General features: G+C 44.8%; 1 protein-coding gene across 8 annotated transcripts in view; it reads left to right on the top strand.

Annotated features, from left to right (window-relative positions):
- bahcc1 (BAH domain and coiled-coil containing 1) overlaps positions 1-16653 on the top strand; it is a 275446-nt gene that overhangs the window by 42636 nt on the left and 216157 nt on the right. Inside the window, exon 1 of one of the 8 annotated variants that reach the window (XM_033044375.1) lies at positions 12682-12776. The exons of the other annotated variants lie outside the window; for them this stretch is intronic. Within the exon in view, the coding sequence (XP_032900266.1) occupies positions 12701-12776 (76 nt within the window). The 5' untranslated portion in view covers positions 12682-12700. Of the gene's footprint in view, positions 1-12681; positions 12777-16653 lie in introns of those variants that run through there. 8 annotated transcript variants of the gene reach the window in all.

The following is a 16653-nucleotide window of genomic DNA, read 5'->3' as shown; positions in this document are numbered from 1 at the left end:
TCCCACACTCCAAAGACAAACAGGTTTGTAGATTAATTGGCTTAGTATAAGTGTAAATTATCCCTAGTGTGTGTGGGATAGTGTTAATGTGCAGGGATCGCTGCTCGGTGCGGGCTCCATGGGTCGAAGGGACTGTTTCCGCGCTGTATCTCTACACTAAACTAAAGTTTCTTGTTTCTTCCACACATTGGGAGCTTCTCGGTAGAACGAACAAACGGGAATCTGGACTTTGAACTCGATAAAATGGCGCCACATATGCCACTGGCGTTATATGCAAAATGGATTTCACTACGTAATGTTTGATTGCATATGTGCCAATAATGATCCATTAAATCATTGAACCATAGGCCAGGGATATCTGATTATTCTCACATCTTTTGGTGAAAGTTGCAATGTTTTTTGTGCATGGCACAATTTACTGCAGAGCTAGACTTTCTTTTACTAGGTTCCTCATAAATTCCTTTCTGGCAGAGGCTGGTCCTTGATATAAAATTAATGATTTTAGTCAAGAACTTTCAGTTTGTCTGCAATCTGCTTCAACCCTACAACCTTATGAGAACACTGCTCAAATAATTCCACTCTCTACAAATTTGATTTTAAATTTAAATTCTACCACATGTGTCTTTCAGTTACAATAGTCCAATCCTCTGATGTTCCCAGCTTAAACATCTTCCTGTCTCTGCCCCCATTTGAAGATGCTCTGAAAAACGTACCTCTCTGTTCAAATGCAACTCTGTTCTCAATAAAACTGTGCGTGAACACTGCCCAGTCCATCACGGGTTCTAACCTCCCCACCAGCGAAGGGATCCACAAGAATTGCTGTCTTAAAAAGGCAGTTGGCAACATCAGAGACACACATCCACAGCACCCATAGTCAGGATCGAACCCGGGTCCCTGGTGTTGTAAGGCAGCAGCTCTACACTGTGCCACTGTGCCACCACAGTTAAAATGTGAAGTGGAACATTTTTTACCTGACTGACACTAGGCCACAGTCAGTTCCATTCAAATATCTAAAAGAAATATCTTAAAACAAAAAGAAAATGACAACCCTTTCAGAAAGATTATAACCAAAAAGGTTGATAAGGGCGCAGCTAGAAGACATAGGTTTAAGGTGAGGGGAAAGATTAAATCGGAGGGGCAACTTTTTTTACACAAAAGGTGATGGGTGTATGGAATGAACTGCCAGAGGAGATAGTTGAGGCAGAAACTATAACAGCATTTAAAAGACATTTGGACAGGTGCATGGATAGGAAAGGTTTAGGGGGAGGGGGGGGTATGGGCCAAATGCGGGCAGGTGGAGCACCTTGGTCAGCATGGGCAAGCTGGGTTGAAGTTCTGTGCTGTACGACTCTGTTTATTCCCCCTCATTAAGCAAATGTATTAATTCATTCTGACCCTTTCACCCAGGCAAATATACTGTGGTGGCATCCGGATTAAATGCTGGGTTTGATCGTACTTGATATCTAGTGGAGTGGGATTGTGTACAACTTTCTGGTGTTACTGGAGAATCATAATGATCAGTTGATCAAAGATAGACACAAAGTGCTGGAGGCAGCATCTCTGGCGAGAAGGAATGGGTCAGCATCTGCAATTCCTTCATTCATCGTACTTATTTGATCAATTCTGTTTTTGAATTTAGTGTTTGTAAGTTATTAGTTACAGGGTATTTTAAATAATTTCTTAAACAATTTGCTTTGCGTGGGAATCAGACCACTCGTCTGGCAAGGATTCATCTTTTATACGTCTCACAACTAATTTGTGAGACTTGAATAGTGGTCTGTTATGGAACTACACACACACACTCGGGGAAACCAACTTCCTGTGTTTTGTAAAGTTAGAAATTCTTTCACTGAAATGTCATTGGTTTCGGTGACAGTTAAAGCAAACAACATTCCCTGAGTTTTACACATAGTGAGAAGTACTTTCCACAGTGGCAAATACTTCCCAGATTAACAGTTTAGTTTAGAAATACTGCATGGAAACAGGCCCTTCGGCCCACTGGGTCTGTGCTGACCAGCGATCTCCGAACACTAGCATTATCGTACACACTTGGGACAATTTACGAATTTACCAAAGCCAATTAACTTACAAACGTGTACTTCTTTGCATTGTGGAAGGAAACCCACGCGGTCTCAGGGAGAACAGACAAACTCCGTATAGACAGCACCCGTGGCCGGGATCGATCCCGGGTCTCTGGCGCTGTAAGGCAGCATCTCTACCGCTGCGCCACCGTGCTGCTCGGTGGCCCAGTCTGAGTGCTGAGATGGGGGGGGGGGGGGAGGGAGACAGTCAACAAATGCCATCGTACATGATAGGACTCTGTTCACTGGTTGCTGATAGAGGGGACATTGCGGGATAATAGATATGACGACATGGACAAACGTTTTGGGAATGGGAAAAATAATCATCTTTGAGGTCACCAGCAGTAAATGCTTGTGTAAATATCAACTGCCTATGGCATGCAACTCCTTACATTTGATTCCAGTGAAACGGTTGTACTAAATATAGTGCCCTTCATTCTTTATCAGTATACTGTGGATGGCTCGATTGGAATCGTGTGTAGTATTTACTTTGACTGGGCAGCACTCCAACAAAAGTTTCTCACTGTACCTCAGTACACTTGGCAATAATAAACTAAACTGGTGGGTTGAATGTGCGGATGTAGAATGATAAATGGAATTACATCGTAGCGCCTGGCCAAGGAATCATTGCAGTGAAAATCAAGCGGAATGTAGAATACCTTCCTCTACACTTCCTCCACCCCATTGTGGACATTGCACTTTACCTACAGTACTAATGTGCTACAATACTGAGAATGATATTCTGCACTCTGTGTCTTTGCCTTTGCTCTCGCTAATGTACTTGAGTTGGATTTGATTGTGTTTATGTTTTAGATTATCTGATCTGATTCATAGCATGCAAAACAAAGCCTATCACTGCACCGAAGATAGACACAAAAAGTTGCTGGAGTAACTCAGCGGGTCTGGAGTAACGGAATAGGTGACGTTTCAGGACAAGACCTTCTTCTGTGTCTATCTGCGGTTTAAACCAGCACCTGCAGTTCCTTCCTACACTTCTCACTGTACCTTAGACAATAATGAAATTAAACCTAAAACCAAACACTCTCTCTCACCTGTTCAGCGGCTGAGTCCAAAGACAAATGTCTTCTCCTGGGTGCCTCGTGCAACACAAGATTTTTTTTTCCCCAAGAGAATACAAAGGTTTATCAGACGAAATCGAATGTAGCAGCAGTGAGATGGTTAACAGCGGAGGCTGGTTAGGGAGCTCTGCTTTCCAGCTTTATAATGCTGAGTCATGTGCTGCCTCCAAGAGCTGTCAGGAGCTGGCACGAGAAAGAAAGAGCTGGCCTTCAAATTGTAGCCTGAAGACAGCGCGGCCAGGTGTGGAGACTGCTGTGTCTGTAGGTGTAGGAATGTAAACCACATCCGGTAGAATCATCTCGTTGCTATTCGGCAGGCACTAGGCCTGATGTGGGCGATAGTTGGCAGTGCATCCTCTAAACTCAGATCACTTCCGAACTTCCATAGTGAATTATTCTCAGACTCTTAAAGCTGCATGGGTCCAGAGGAAGTTATTAGCATTCACTGCGACTGCTGTGAGCTGTATTAACCCTTTAAAGCCCACAATGGCAATTAGTTTATTTTAGTTTAGAGATACAGTGCGGAAGCTGGCCCACTGAGTCCGCATCAACCAGCTATCACCCCGTACACTCGCAATATCCTACACAGGGGGTGGAAATCCTGCGGGGGCCAGGGGGGGGACATGTCCCCCCCCCCCCCCGTTTTGAGAGGTGGGGGTCGATCCCCCCATTTTTTGTAATCCGGATTTTAAAACCTGATGAAATCTCCGCTTTCCGCGTGACAGTGGGGGTGGGACTGCTGATCGAGGGCGCCGATTCGACGAGAGAGACGTCGGTCAGCAGGCAATGGGGGCGGACAGCGCGATCATTGGAGAAGGGAGGTGTCGGTCAGAGGCGGAAGTAGGGGGGTAGGTGAGGATAGAGCGCAGTGATTGGAGGAGGGAGACGTGCCAAAACACTCTCGGCCGCCCTGGACATAGACCTGTGCCTCATCAGCAGCCAGGATCGATCCCAGCTCTCCGGCGCTGCAATCGCTGCCGAACCGCCACTGGACCATCCCCGTCCCCACCTGAGTGCCCCCCCCCCCACCACGCCTGGTGGTGGCCAGAGACATCGGGAGTCAGATGGGGGCGGTGCCCCCAGGCCCACAGCCAGCGCAGAGAAGCAGCGCTAAACCCAGCTCAACTCTGCCTGTCCCACCAGGTTAACCTACAGCCCTTCGTGGACTTACGGGAAATATGGCCCAGGTTTACAGCCAGCGTGGAGAAGCAGTGCTAGCTCCACGACTCCAGGCTGGTGTCCTGTCAGTCCAGGCAGGGCTGTAGGTTAACCTGGCGAGACAGGCAGAGTTGAGCTGCATTTAGCGCTGGATTGAGCTGTAAATACTTTTCACAGGGCCCACTGCTGAAGCCTCCGAAGCCTCGTGTGTGTGTGTGATTGTGCGCATGCACACACGGCTGCCAAAACATTGTGTCCCCCCTGTTCCCCGGTTTCCCCCCCCCCCATATTTTGATAGCAATTTCTGTACCTGATCTTACACACTAGGGAATTTGTCCGGATTAAAGGAGGGACTAGAGACAACCAGTTGCTGGAAAAACGGTGGTGGACCTGTATTGAGAATTCGAATTCTGCCAGATTTGCATTCTTGGGTCTAATATTTTCCAATTAAAAATTCTCAAAAGATACTCTGCACTCAGGACTTAAAGCATTCCTGCCTATTGAAATGTAGTTAAAAAGGAAGATGTTCGATGAGACTGTGTCGCAATTGGCAGTGGAGGGGAAGCAGCTGTGGTTATTTTCCCTTGTCCATTCCATGGGTGAGTGAAACAATGAAACTGTTGTAACATGGGCCTCCAGTGGTTCACCATCCCAAGATTTTTCCCCATGTTGTTAGGAAGTCTATTCATGCCCGTCTGGCAATGTCCTCCTTTTTCGCAACCAGTGAACAGGTCCTATTCGTTAACCAAAACGCAGAGTGCTGGAGTAACTCATCGGGGCAGCCAGCATCTCTAGAGAACATTTCAGGTCGAGAACCTTCCGACCAGAAACCTCACCTATCCATGTCCTTCAGAGATGCTGCCGGCCCCCCTGAGTTGCCCCAGCACTTTGTGTGTTTTGCTCAAGATTCCAGAATCCGCAGTTCCTTGACTGTCCTATCCCTCAGCATGGTCTAGACTAGGTTGTAGTTCAGGGGGAATTTGCCGATTTGTTCTGGAGCAGTTCCCAGCTTCAACTTTGCAAGTTAAGTCATATTTAGAATAATTTTGTGAAGCGTGAATAATTGACTGTCCTCCACTTCCTCCCAACATTATGGAAATCCCAGTACTCAGCCTGGGTGGGAGAGTTCATCTGGAAAGTATTTCCAGATAATATATTTCTCACTGTGTGTAAAACTCGAGGAATTTTGTTTTGCTTTAACTGTCTTTAGACTTTCAATATTCAGCATGGAAATAGGCTCTTCAGCCTACTGAGTTCAAACCGACCAGCCATCATCTCGTACATCACTATCCTACCCATTTACAATTTACAGAAGCCAATTAACCTACAAACCTGTACGTATCGAATGTGGGAGGAAACCGGAGCACCCGGAGAAAACCCACACAGGTCACAGGGTGAAGGTACAAACTCCATACAGACGGCACCGTAGTCAGGATCAAACCCAGGTCTCTGGCGCTGAAAGGCAGCAACTCTACCACTGTGCCACCCCCAAACTGCAAACCAAAAGAGTGTATAACTTTAGCAAACACAGGAAGCTAGTTACCCTGTGTTTGTGTGACATTTATCTGTAGGATCCAGTGCAGGGTGATCGTAATTTACAATAAAGTGGGAGGATCAGTGTTGAACTAAATAAAGATTGCACTATGATGTAGGCACAAGGAACTGCAGATGTTGGAACCTGGCATAGAACACAAAGTGGTGGAACACCTCAGTGGGTCAGGCAGCAAGTCTGCAAGTGTATGGATAGGCGATGTTGCAGGTCGTGATCCTTCTTCAGGCTGGTGCATTTGTGTCTGCAACAACTGTGATGCTATTTGTTACAGAGTGCATGAAGTTTGTACTCAAAATCCATCCAGTCTGTATCCAACAACACTTTCCAATCATGAAACGCACTTAATGTCATAAAATGGCCCAAGATGTCTAAATTCAGACAGCAAGTGTGTGAACCAAATACTGTCTTTGTGGACCAGTAACTGGAGGAAAAGTTGATATTTTGAATACTTTGATCAAGCTCGGCAGCCATTTTATTTGGTCATGGTCTTCTCTGCCTTCTGGGGACATTTTATTACATTTAATGTACATTTCCTCTGCATCCATATGCCTATCTAAAAGTCTAATGAATGCCACTAACATGTATGTTAAAAGTAAATCAATTTGATGTGAACATACTGAGATTAAGAAGCAATTTCTCGATCTCAATGATAACGTCGTGTTATTAGAATATCTATTTTGTCGGAATGCTTTTGTACAAGAGGAGCTACCAAGATATAGAAATAGAGTTTTATGTAATGCAAAGTTCTCTTCAATAGGCAATGAAAAAGTAAGTATTATCAGCTGAAGAACTAAAAATACCCAAACTTAATTACATATTATTACACAAACATTGATTAGCTGGAGTAGCTGGAGTAGCTGATGGTAATATTGGTTTGATAGAACAGATATGAAACAACTGACTTGTTTGAAGGAAACGTTAATGCTTGTTCAACTATATTTGTAGAGCCATTAATAGTAATAATTTACAGAAGGGTGGCACAGCTGGTAGAGTTGCTGCCTTATTGTGCCAGAGATCTAAGTTTGATCCTGAATTCGGGTATTGTCTGTGTGGAGTTTGCACATTCTCCCTGTGATTACGTGGGTTTCCTCTGGGTCTTTTGGTTTCATCCCACATCCCAAAGACGTGCAGTTTGTAGGTTAATTTGCCTCTTTAAAATTGCCCTTTGTGTGCAGAGAGTGGACGCGAAATTGGGATAACATAGGACTAGTGTGAACAGGTGATCGATAGTCCACACAGAACTCAGTGGGCCGAAGGGCTACGTTCCATGCTGTATCCAGACTAATCAAAACTAAACTAAAAATGAAGTCAGAGTAATGACTGTCCCGGCATCCATTATATTCAAAGCAAGACAAATGTTGATAAACTCATTCATTTTCCAAACATTCTTTGAATTATAATTTTATTTTATGGCATCTAGTTTCAGATGTCCTTGAAGGGTCGTAAGCAAGAGATAATGCAGTTTCAAACATGTTACTAATTAGTATTTTACGAACGTGCACTTAATTGATTTAATTTGTGGTCTTTACCGCTTTAATAACAACTTGTGGCACTGACATCCCTATTACAAATGGCATGCCGTGCTGCAGTAATTATGGACAAGGGGCTGGGTAACAGTTATGAAATGCATACAGTAGAAGGAGGCTTCTGAATAAAGTGCAAATCCGAAACCTTTATGTATTAATGAATATTACGATTCTAGTTGAAAGGGACTGGGCTGGTTAAAACAGGTGTTCCTGATGAATTTTTAATTCTTCCTGAATCTTCAGGGATGTGCCTGGAATAGAAAGGGCCCACATTCTTAATTTAACATGGCAGAGAAATCAATAATATGCCATTCATTTGCTAATTTATTTTGCCCCTTATGTAGTATATATTTTGGAAATCGCCCAGTGTGACTAAAACTTATTCAGTTGCATTCTGTGGCAGTCTAATGTCCTCATTCCATTTCAATATGTGTGGGACAGATTGTAATTGCAACTGTACAGTGTCACACCCAGTGGGAGCAGCATTGACAACAAGCAGTTAACGAACGAAGATGGGGAGTGACTTTCCCATAATTTATTATGTAGGCAGGACTTTAGAGATGTGTAGAGGCTGGTTTACACCGAAGATAGACACAAAGTGCTGGAGTAACTCAACGGATCAGCCAGCATCTGTGGAGAAAAAGGGTGGGGGAGTGCCCTTCTTCGGATCGGTGCCCTTCTTCAGACTGAAAGTAGAAGGGGTGGGGGAGTGAACTGGAGTTCGGAAAAGGATGGGTGTCGTTTTGGGTCGAGTCCCTTCTTGATGATTGTGGAAGGTTCAATATAGGACAAAATATGAATTCCAGAACCTCAGACAAACTCACTGATATGCATCTTTCTGTCTTTCAACCCCCCTCTACTACCCCCCCCCCCCATGTAAAGCTGAATTAGAATCAAATGCTGAAGCTGTTGGTGATTTTTTTAAAATCATGGATTTGTGAAATAATTTTGGCATGAGCTTGATAATTGAACTCCGAAACTGTATGTATTCTGGATGCGAACATTTTATTGTATCCTTTTACCTTGGACATGGTGACTTACGCCAGGCTGATGTTCCCCTCTCACCCAACAAAACTGACTTTAGTACAGGTTATAGCTTAGTATTTTGGCAATTATGGCATGCATACAGCCTATGGATCATAGCAATAGTTGATGCATCTAGTCTGTAGTATGGACAAATTGTGATGAGAAAACCAATAATGACATTTTAAAATACATTTGGACAGGCACATGGGCAGGAAAGGTTTAGAGGGCCACGGGCCAAACACAGACAGGTGGGACCAATGTAGATTGAGCACCTTGGTCGGTGTGGGCAAATTGTGCTGAAGGGCCAGTTTCTGTGCTATATGACTCTATGACTCTGACTAATGCAGATAGCTGAGAACAATTGGGGAGGTAGAGGGAGAGAAAACATGGGGCCCTTTTGTTGATGAGGTTACATATTCCATGAAGAATAAGGAATAAAAATGTTGTAAAATTTAAGCGGAAAAATTGCCGCTGTTTTTCAGCGGGAGTTCATGTTGACAAAGTACAGGAGCAGAATTAGGCCGTTCAACCCATCGCGTCCACTCTGTCTTTTGTTCGTAGCTGAATTATTTCACCCTCTCCACCCTATTCTCCTGTCCTCTTCCCATAACCCTTGACATCTTTGCTCATCAAGAACCTATCGAGAATCCCCGCTTTAATGTCCATGCTGAGTTTGTCTAAAACCATTGATGTTCAGCCATAATCATACTTTCTGTGGTGAGTCGTGACTTTCCGTTAATTGTTGATGTTGAATGGATATTATATCAGATAAACGCCCAAATGAAAACAAATGTTTTGCATAAAAACCTGGTGCGTGGTTTTAGGATCGTAACCTCAGTGGTTGGGGAGCAGGGACCTTACACTGGGATGACGGGACGAGGGAGTCTAGTGGCATTTACATCTTCCCATTTTTCTCTCAAAAACCGCAAGATGAAGGCTGGGAAAACAGGTTAAATATTTCAACTGTTTAGAAGACAATACAGCAAATCAGGCTATGCGGTTCTTGAGAAAGCGAAACTCACCTGTCTTTTCTTGGCATAGTTCTGTGTCATACGGCAGGCTAGCATCAGCCAAGCATTGCTGGCAGCCTGGGGTCAGTTTACTTGGATAGAAATGAACTCTGAATAGTGAGCAATCATTTCCCAGCCCAAACCTGACAAAACAGATCGCACATAATTGCTGTTTCTTTATCATCCAAGTTCAAAGGTGTAGTTTGCGCAATTAAGTGAGTACAAACGCGCAGGATTTGACACCTGCAGTGCTGGAGAGAAGAGTAATATTAAAAAGCGGCGTACCTAAATGCCCTGTTATCAAAGACGTTTCCCATGAACTGACACAGGTCTGAAGAAGGGCCTCGATCTGAAATGTCATCCATTCCTTCTATCCAGAGATGCTGCTTGTCCCAGCTGAGTTACTCCAGCATTATGTGTCTCTGGTGTAAACTAGCATCTGCAGTTCCTTTCTACACAGTTCAACACAAATCTTTATCTGAAGTTTTTGAATGATTTTCTCTGTTATATACATAACAACAGCAGTGTTGTAGGGTCAAGGAAACAAGCCTTTCGGCCCAACTTGATCATTCTGACCGAGATGCCCCGTCCACAATAGTTCCTCCTACCCGCGTTTGGCCCATAGGTCAGTACATGAGACAATAAACAAAACTAATTAACTAACTAATAGTCCTGACCTGAACCGCCCATCCATGTCCTCTGCCTCCTGACCCATTGAGTTACACCAGCACTTTATGTAATTTCAATCTAGCGATCGACCCCAGAGTTCTCAACGGTTTCCTGCTGTGGTCTTACACGTTTTATTTTGCGGGTAGTGATGATTGAGGAAGTGAGCAAACACTTTGCTTCTCTCCCTCGGTGTTCACCTCTGTCATGTCAGCTGGGAGAGACACAAAGTGCTGGAGTAACTCAGCAGGTCAGGCAGCATCTCTGGAGAGGAAGGAAGGGCGAGAAAGTCTAAGGATGGGTCCCGACTAAAAAGGTCCCGACCTATCCTTTTTCTCCAAGGATGCTGCCTGACTCACTGAGTTACTCCGGCACTTTGTGTCTACCTTTGGTAGAAACCAGCGTCTGCAGTTCTTTCCAGTACATTTTGAGAGCTGGGAGAAAAGGACTGTCCAGTCCCTTTGTCTACCTGGCTCTTTAGACGCCAACCTTGGCAGCATCGCTGCTCAGGTAAAGTTAAGCTACTTGTGCTCATCTCCTGAAATGAAGCGCCGTTGTACACAGTCATATCCACTGCCATGCATTGCTCCTTATATCCAAATACCAGGCAAATCAGTCAGCTTTGGAATAACTCAGTGGGTCAGGCAGCATCTCTGGAGAAAATGAATGGGTGATGTTTCGGCTCGCAAGCCTTCTTCAGACTGAGAGAAACTAGAGGTGTGACAAGGTACAGAACAAATCTGAGCCGGCACCAATGGCCAAAGAAAGGTGGAGATCACAATGGTTCATTGTTGGCTGTGGAAGAAGTGATACAAGCAGTGAAACTAGCAGGATGACTGGGGTAGGGGAGGGAAGGAGAGAGAGAGAGAGAGAGGGGATGCAGTGTTTGCTTAAAGTTAGAGAAATCAATATTCACACCGCTGGTTTGTCAGCTGCCCAAGCAAAATATGAGGTGCTGTTCCTCCAACTTGTGTTTGGCCTCACTCTGACAATGGAGGAGGCCCAGGACATGTCAGAAAGGTCGGTATGGGTAGGGGAGTTAAAATGTTTGGCAACCAGGAGATCATTTAGTCCAAGGTGGACTGAGCGTAGGTGTTGAGCCTAACCATCGTCCACTCTGCGCTTGGCCTTGCCGATATATAGGAAGTCCACACTGAGGGGTGGCACGGCAGCTGAGTTGCTGCCTTGCAACACCAGAGACCCGTGTTCGATCCTGACTACAGGTGCTTGCCTGTACGGAGTGTGTACACGGTCCCTGTGACCGCGTGGATTTTCCCCGGGTGCTCCAATTTCCTCCCACACTCCAAAGACGTACAGGTTTGTAGGTAATTGGCTTCTGTTAATTGCAATTGTCCCGAGTGTGTGTAGGATAGGGCTAGTGTACGAGATGATCCCTGGTCAGCGCGGACTCGGTGGGCCAAAGAGCCTGTTTCCACAAGCCCAAACAACGGATAGAGTCGATGTGGTTGGAGGAGGTGTGGTCCACACTAATAGAGGCTGGGCCCCCTTGCAGCACATGTTTAATGCACGTTTTCATGCGACGTGAAATTTCTAGCCACAAAGAGACCCTGAGATTCAGCGAAAGAGAAAGCATTTTTGTCTGCATTGCTCACCAGCTCTGGAGCAGTACAGTGCTTCTCTCCACTCGAAACAAAGAGAGGATTGACGATGCTTGGTGAAGTGCCATTTGTTGTGCACTGTTTTCTCCAATGCTTAACGCCCATTGTTTACACTGTGGGTTGAGGCATAGTCTAATAGTTGTGTATAGCACGAGGAAGGTTGGATGAACTGTAGGCTTTTGAATTTGGAGAGAGGGAATCCCTTTGCTGCTGTGTTTCCAAACCACAATGTTAATCTCACTCAAACAATATTGATCTTTGATAAGTCTTAGAACAATCCCATCGTGGACAGGGCAGGCACAGATCTAAGGTAAAGCTGAGAGATAAAGCATGCTCCTCAAAGTTTTTTTCCCCACTTAATCCATTGCTTCTCTCTGTTGGAATGGAACTAAGGTTAAAAACGAAGGACCCCCCCCTTCCCTGTGTCCCCCTTGAACTCGCAAGCATTTTTCCCCGCCTTCCCTCTTCGACTAATATTCCTTCCTCGGGCTTCACAATTCACACCTCTTCTTTCCTTATCACAGATCTTTTGTATTTGCATTTCTGGTCTTTGTCCAACCATCTGACTATCAAACCCCCCCCCCTCACCTGTATCCACCTAACACTGGTGAGTCTTAATCTTGCTCCTCCTTCTCTCTTCCAGCTTCCCTCAAGAGGGGAAGCATTTAACGGGGCAACCATGAACCGTCTTCCTTCTCCTTGCCTGACCATCTTCATCAGTTATAGGAGCAGAATTAGGCCATTCGGCCCATCAAGTCTACTCTGCCATTCAATCATACTTAAACTATCATTCCCTCTCAGTCCCATTCTCCTGCCTTCTCCCGATAATTCCTGACGCCCGTACTAATCAATAATCTACCAATCTCCACCGTAAAAAATATCCATTAACATGGCTGCCACAGTCGTCTGTGATTCACCATCCTCTGACTAAAGAAATTCCTCCTCATCTCCTTTCTAAAGGTACGTCCTTTTATTCTGATGGTATGGCCTCTGGTCCTAGACTCTTCAACCTTTGTGCCCCGGGAATGCCTCCTCCAGCCGACCTTGAGGGTGTGGAAGGTAAGACCCATGGTTTTTCTTACCGGCCCTTGCAATCAATGGGTGTTGTGGGGATAAGTGGAGCAGTTGATGCCTAGGTGCGTGGAGTGAGTTTGGCCGATTGGTGCCGAGAGGAAAGAAGATGTACAAAATCATGAGAGGAATAGATCGGGTAGACGCGCAGAGTCTCTTGCCCAGTGTATGGGAATCGAGAACCAGAGGACATAGGTTTAAGGTGAGGGGGAAGATTTAATATGAACCTGAGGGGTAACCTTTTCATGCAAAGAGTGGTGGGTGTATGGAACGAGCTGCTGGAGGAGGTAGTTGAGGCAACTTTTAAGAAGCATTTAGACGGGTACATGGATAAGACGGGTGTAGAGGTGTATAGGTCAAATGCAGGCAGATGGGACTAGTGTCGATGGGACAGGTTAGCCAGTGTGGGCAAGTTGGTCCAAAAGGACTGTTTTCACGTTGTAAGACTATGACTCCAAGATGGCTGGTGTGGAAGATGCTTAGACGAGAGCTGTGAGCTTGGGCTCAGGTACTCTGGTGCGGAGAAGTTGTGTGGAAAGCCCCGAAGGAGAGCAGATGAGAACACATCTGAGCGGATCTGCCCGAGTCAGGCTCTCGACATCAGCTGGGATCTGCTTAGGGAGTCCCCCTACCGTGCTATTAAAACCTGGTTGAACTGAGAGTGCCCGAGGACAGGTGTGCTTTACAACCGCCTGATCCAACTTCTTCCAGCTATGCCAGAGCAGTACAAGTGTATGAGAGCTGACATGGAAAACAATGAGTCTATGTCCAGTTGTACATCCACAATGGCGTTTTCTGGTCCGTGAACCATCATAATCAGGTTCCTCTGCAGGAATAGTGCTGAAGAAAACAACCCAGGCCTCGGCAGTCTCCAGGGGCGTGTCTGATATCGGGTGTGACACCATGGGATGTGTCTGACACCATCTGCTGTAACAATTGGGGGATTGAGTCTAATTACTTGACCTGCTGCTGGAGGAGTTGTTGTGGCTCTTGCCGATAGGTGATTTGCGAATATAAGGAGGAAAGAGTTTGTGCAGTATACTTGGGCTGTCGGAGGTGTGCGGGTGACGGCAAATTTTCATATTGTAAGCTTAATGTAGGAGATTGCTGTACATGATCCGAAATACAAAGGTTGTTCTCCCACCATTAGTAATTTGCCTTTGATTCACTGACGCACAATTCAAAGTGCCAAACGCTACCCGGAACTGATATCAGCCATAACCTTTGTACTTTATTTATCTTGTACCATAGTACAATAGGGCGGCATGGTGGCCCTACATCATCAGCGACCTGGGTTCGATCCCGACTACAGGTGCTGTCTTTATGTAGATTTTACGTTTTCCCTGTGATCATGTGAGTTTTCCCCAGGTGCTCCAGTTTCCTTTCACGCTCCGAAGACGTACAGGTTTGTAGGTTAATTGGCTTTGGTAAAAATAATAAATTGTCCCAAGTGCATAGGGTAGTGCTAGTATATGGTGATCACTGGTCGGCGCGGACTTGGTGGACCGAACGGCCTGTTTCCGCGCTGTATTTCTAAACTAAAACTAAAGTATTAGACCTTCAGTTATAAAGGGAGATGATGGTATTTGTTTGCATAAAACTGGGAGCACCAACTTTAAAGCACATTTGATTGGAGACCACTAATGGCATTTTCCACGGTCAGCATTTTGAGAATCTTGTGTGAAGAACTGGCTTAGCAAAAGTCCATCTACACTTCACACTGCCTTGGCATAATCAAGGACGAGTCTCTTGGCCTCTTCTCCACTCGCCCATCGGGCAAGAGGCCATACATTGCCATACATTGCTTGCTGTCGACTATCACCCATATCTAGGAGTCGAATTAAGCAAAGATTTAAGTTGGGCGATGCATATTAGTCAACTGTCCAACAAAGCAAATAGAACTCTCGGCCTACTCAAAATAAATTTTCACGCATGTACTACATCCGTCAAAGAGAATGCCTACAAGTCCTTGGTCAGGCCCAAATTGGAGTATTGTGGAGCCGTATGGGATCATTTCAACAACAACAACAAGATCACCCAGGAGAAAGTACAACGCTGAGCAGCCCGCTTTATATGTAATGACTACAAGCGCAAATCAAGCGTGAATAATATGCTGACTTCTCTTGGATGGGATACACGAAAGCTCCGCAGAATCAGGCTAAGACTTATTGCAATTTACAAGGAGATTCACAAAATCACGCCATCAAATCTCCCGTCATCCCAGAGCACCAACTGCCATGAAACAAGACAAAATAACGGTCCCTACATCAACTCGCCAAATTTCAATAAACTTTGCTTCCAATATTCCCTGTACGCAAGGACGATAAGGGAATGGAATATGTTACCACCCAACACACGTGCTGCTCCCGATGTTAAGTCATTTAAAAAGGGGATTGAGCAACTAGATCTCCTCAACTTGGTCAAAAAGGCCCACTTCAAAATTTAATCACTACTCTACTCACTCCGACCAGCGCGAGATAACCACTGATGAGGTGTTGGCGCAGTAATCAACCAGAGCCAGAACCAGAGGCACAGAAGTGTCAAAACGCGCACCTCCAGATTCAGGAGCAGTTTCTTCCCAGCTGTTATCAGACAACCGAACCATCCTATCACCAAGTAGAGAGCGGTCCTGAGATACTATCTACCACATGGAAGACCCGAGGACTATGTTTAATCAGACATTATTGGACTGTAACGTGCACTAAACGTTATTCCCTTTATCACGTATCTGTGCACTGTGGACAGCTCTATTGTAATCATGTAGAGTCTGTGCGTGACTGGTTAGCACGCAACAAAAAGCTTTTCATTGTACCTCAGTACACGTGACGATAAACGAAACGAAACTAAATGGCAGGAAAATAGCAAGAACAGCCCTAAAAAACATATTTCATATGTTCAGAAATCACAGAGCCATGTAGAAGATATTAATGATAGTACTCTTTCCATTTAACTAACTTAATACAGAGCTTGATTAACTGGAACATCCACAGCCAGAACTGGCGCATATTCAATATGACAAGAAAGCATTTTGTATTAAGTAGCAAAATAGTAAAAATCGTTGACCTTTACCAGTATATGGCTAGACCTTCACTCACAGCTGCACACAGTGAAATGCCAAGGATGTGGACTATTTTACTGTTCAATATTAAGCCCTCTTTCATTGCCACTCAGTCATACGTTCGAACAGTAAAGTAATGCACAGCATTACTAGGCATTGTTCATAGGTTGTGCAGACCTGCACTAGCCTTCAGTCTTGGTCTCGGATAACCTCATTGCAAATGCTTGTATTATGCCACTAATTTAGTGTTTAGTTTAGAGGTGCCGTTAGGAAACGGGTCCTTTGGCACACAGGTCCGCACCAACCATTTCTGCACATTAATGCTGCCCTACACACACACTAAGGATAATTTTGCATTTACACCAATCCAATTAACCTACAAACTTGTACGCCTTTGGAATGTGGGAAGAAACAGAAGATCTCAGAGAAAACACACGCAGGTTACGTGGAGAACATACAAACTCTGTAATGACAAGCACCCATAGTCAGTATCAAACCCGGGTCTCTGGCGCTGTAAGGCAGCAACTCTACTCCTGAGCCACCTTTAATAATCTGCAGCTTTTTTTAACACCACACTAATTGTGGGATATTGTAGCAATAAGAAAAACGAGGCCTACTTCATCAAAGAAAATGATAAAAGCAAATTGGTGACAAATATATTTTTGTAGGCACAAATCTTTGGTGCTGTTTTATTGTGCCTGAAATGTTTTAATGAATGAAAACAGTGGTTGAGAACTGAGCATGGAGCTTTGATCGTATTGGCATCTCTTCCATTGTAATTGCTTCAGGAAATAATATTGAGTTGAT

Source organism: Amblyraja radiata, chromosome 26, assembly GCF_010909765.2.
Source record: "Amblyraja radiata isolate CabotCenter1 chromosome 26, sAmbRad1.1.pri, whole genome shotgun sequence".
Taxonomy (NCBI): domain Eukaryota; kingdom Metazoa; phylum Chordata; class Chondrichthyes; order Rajiformes; family Rajidae; genus Amblyraja; species Amblyraja radiata.
Note: the sequence above shows the minus strand (reverse complement) of the source record. Positions and strands in the feature narration are given on the sequence as shown.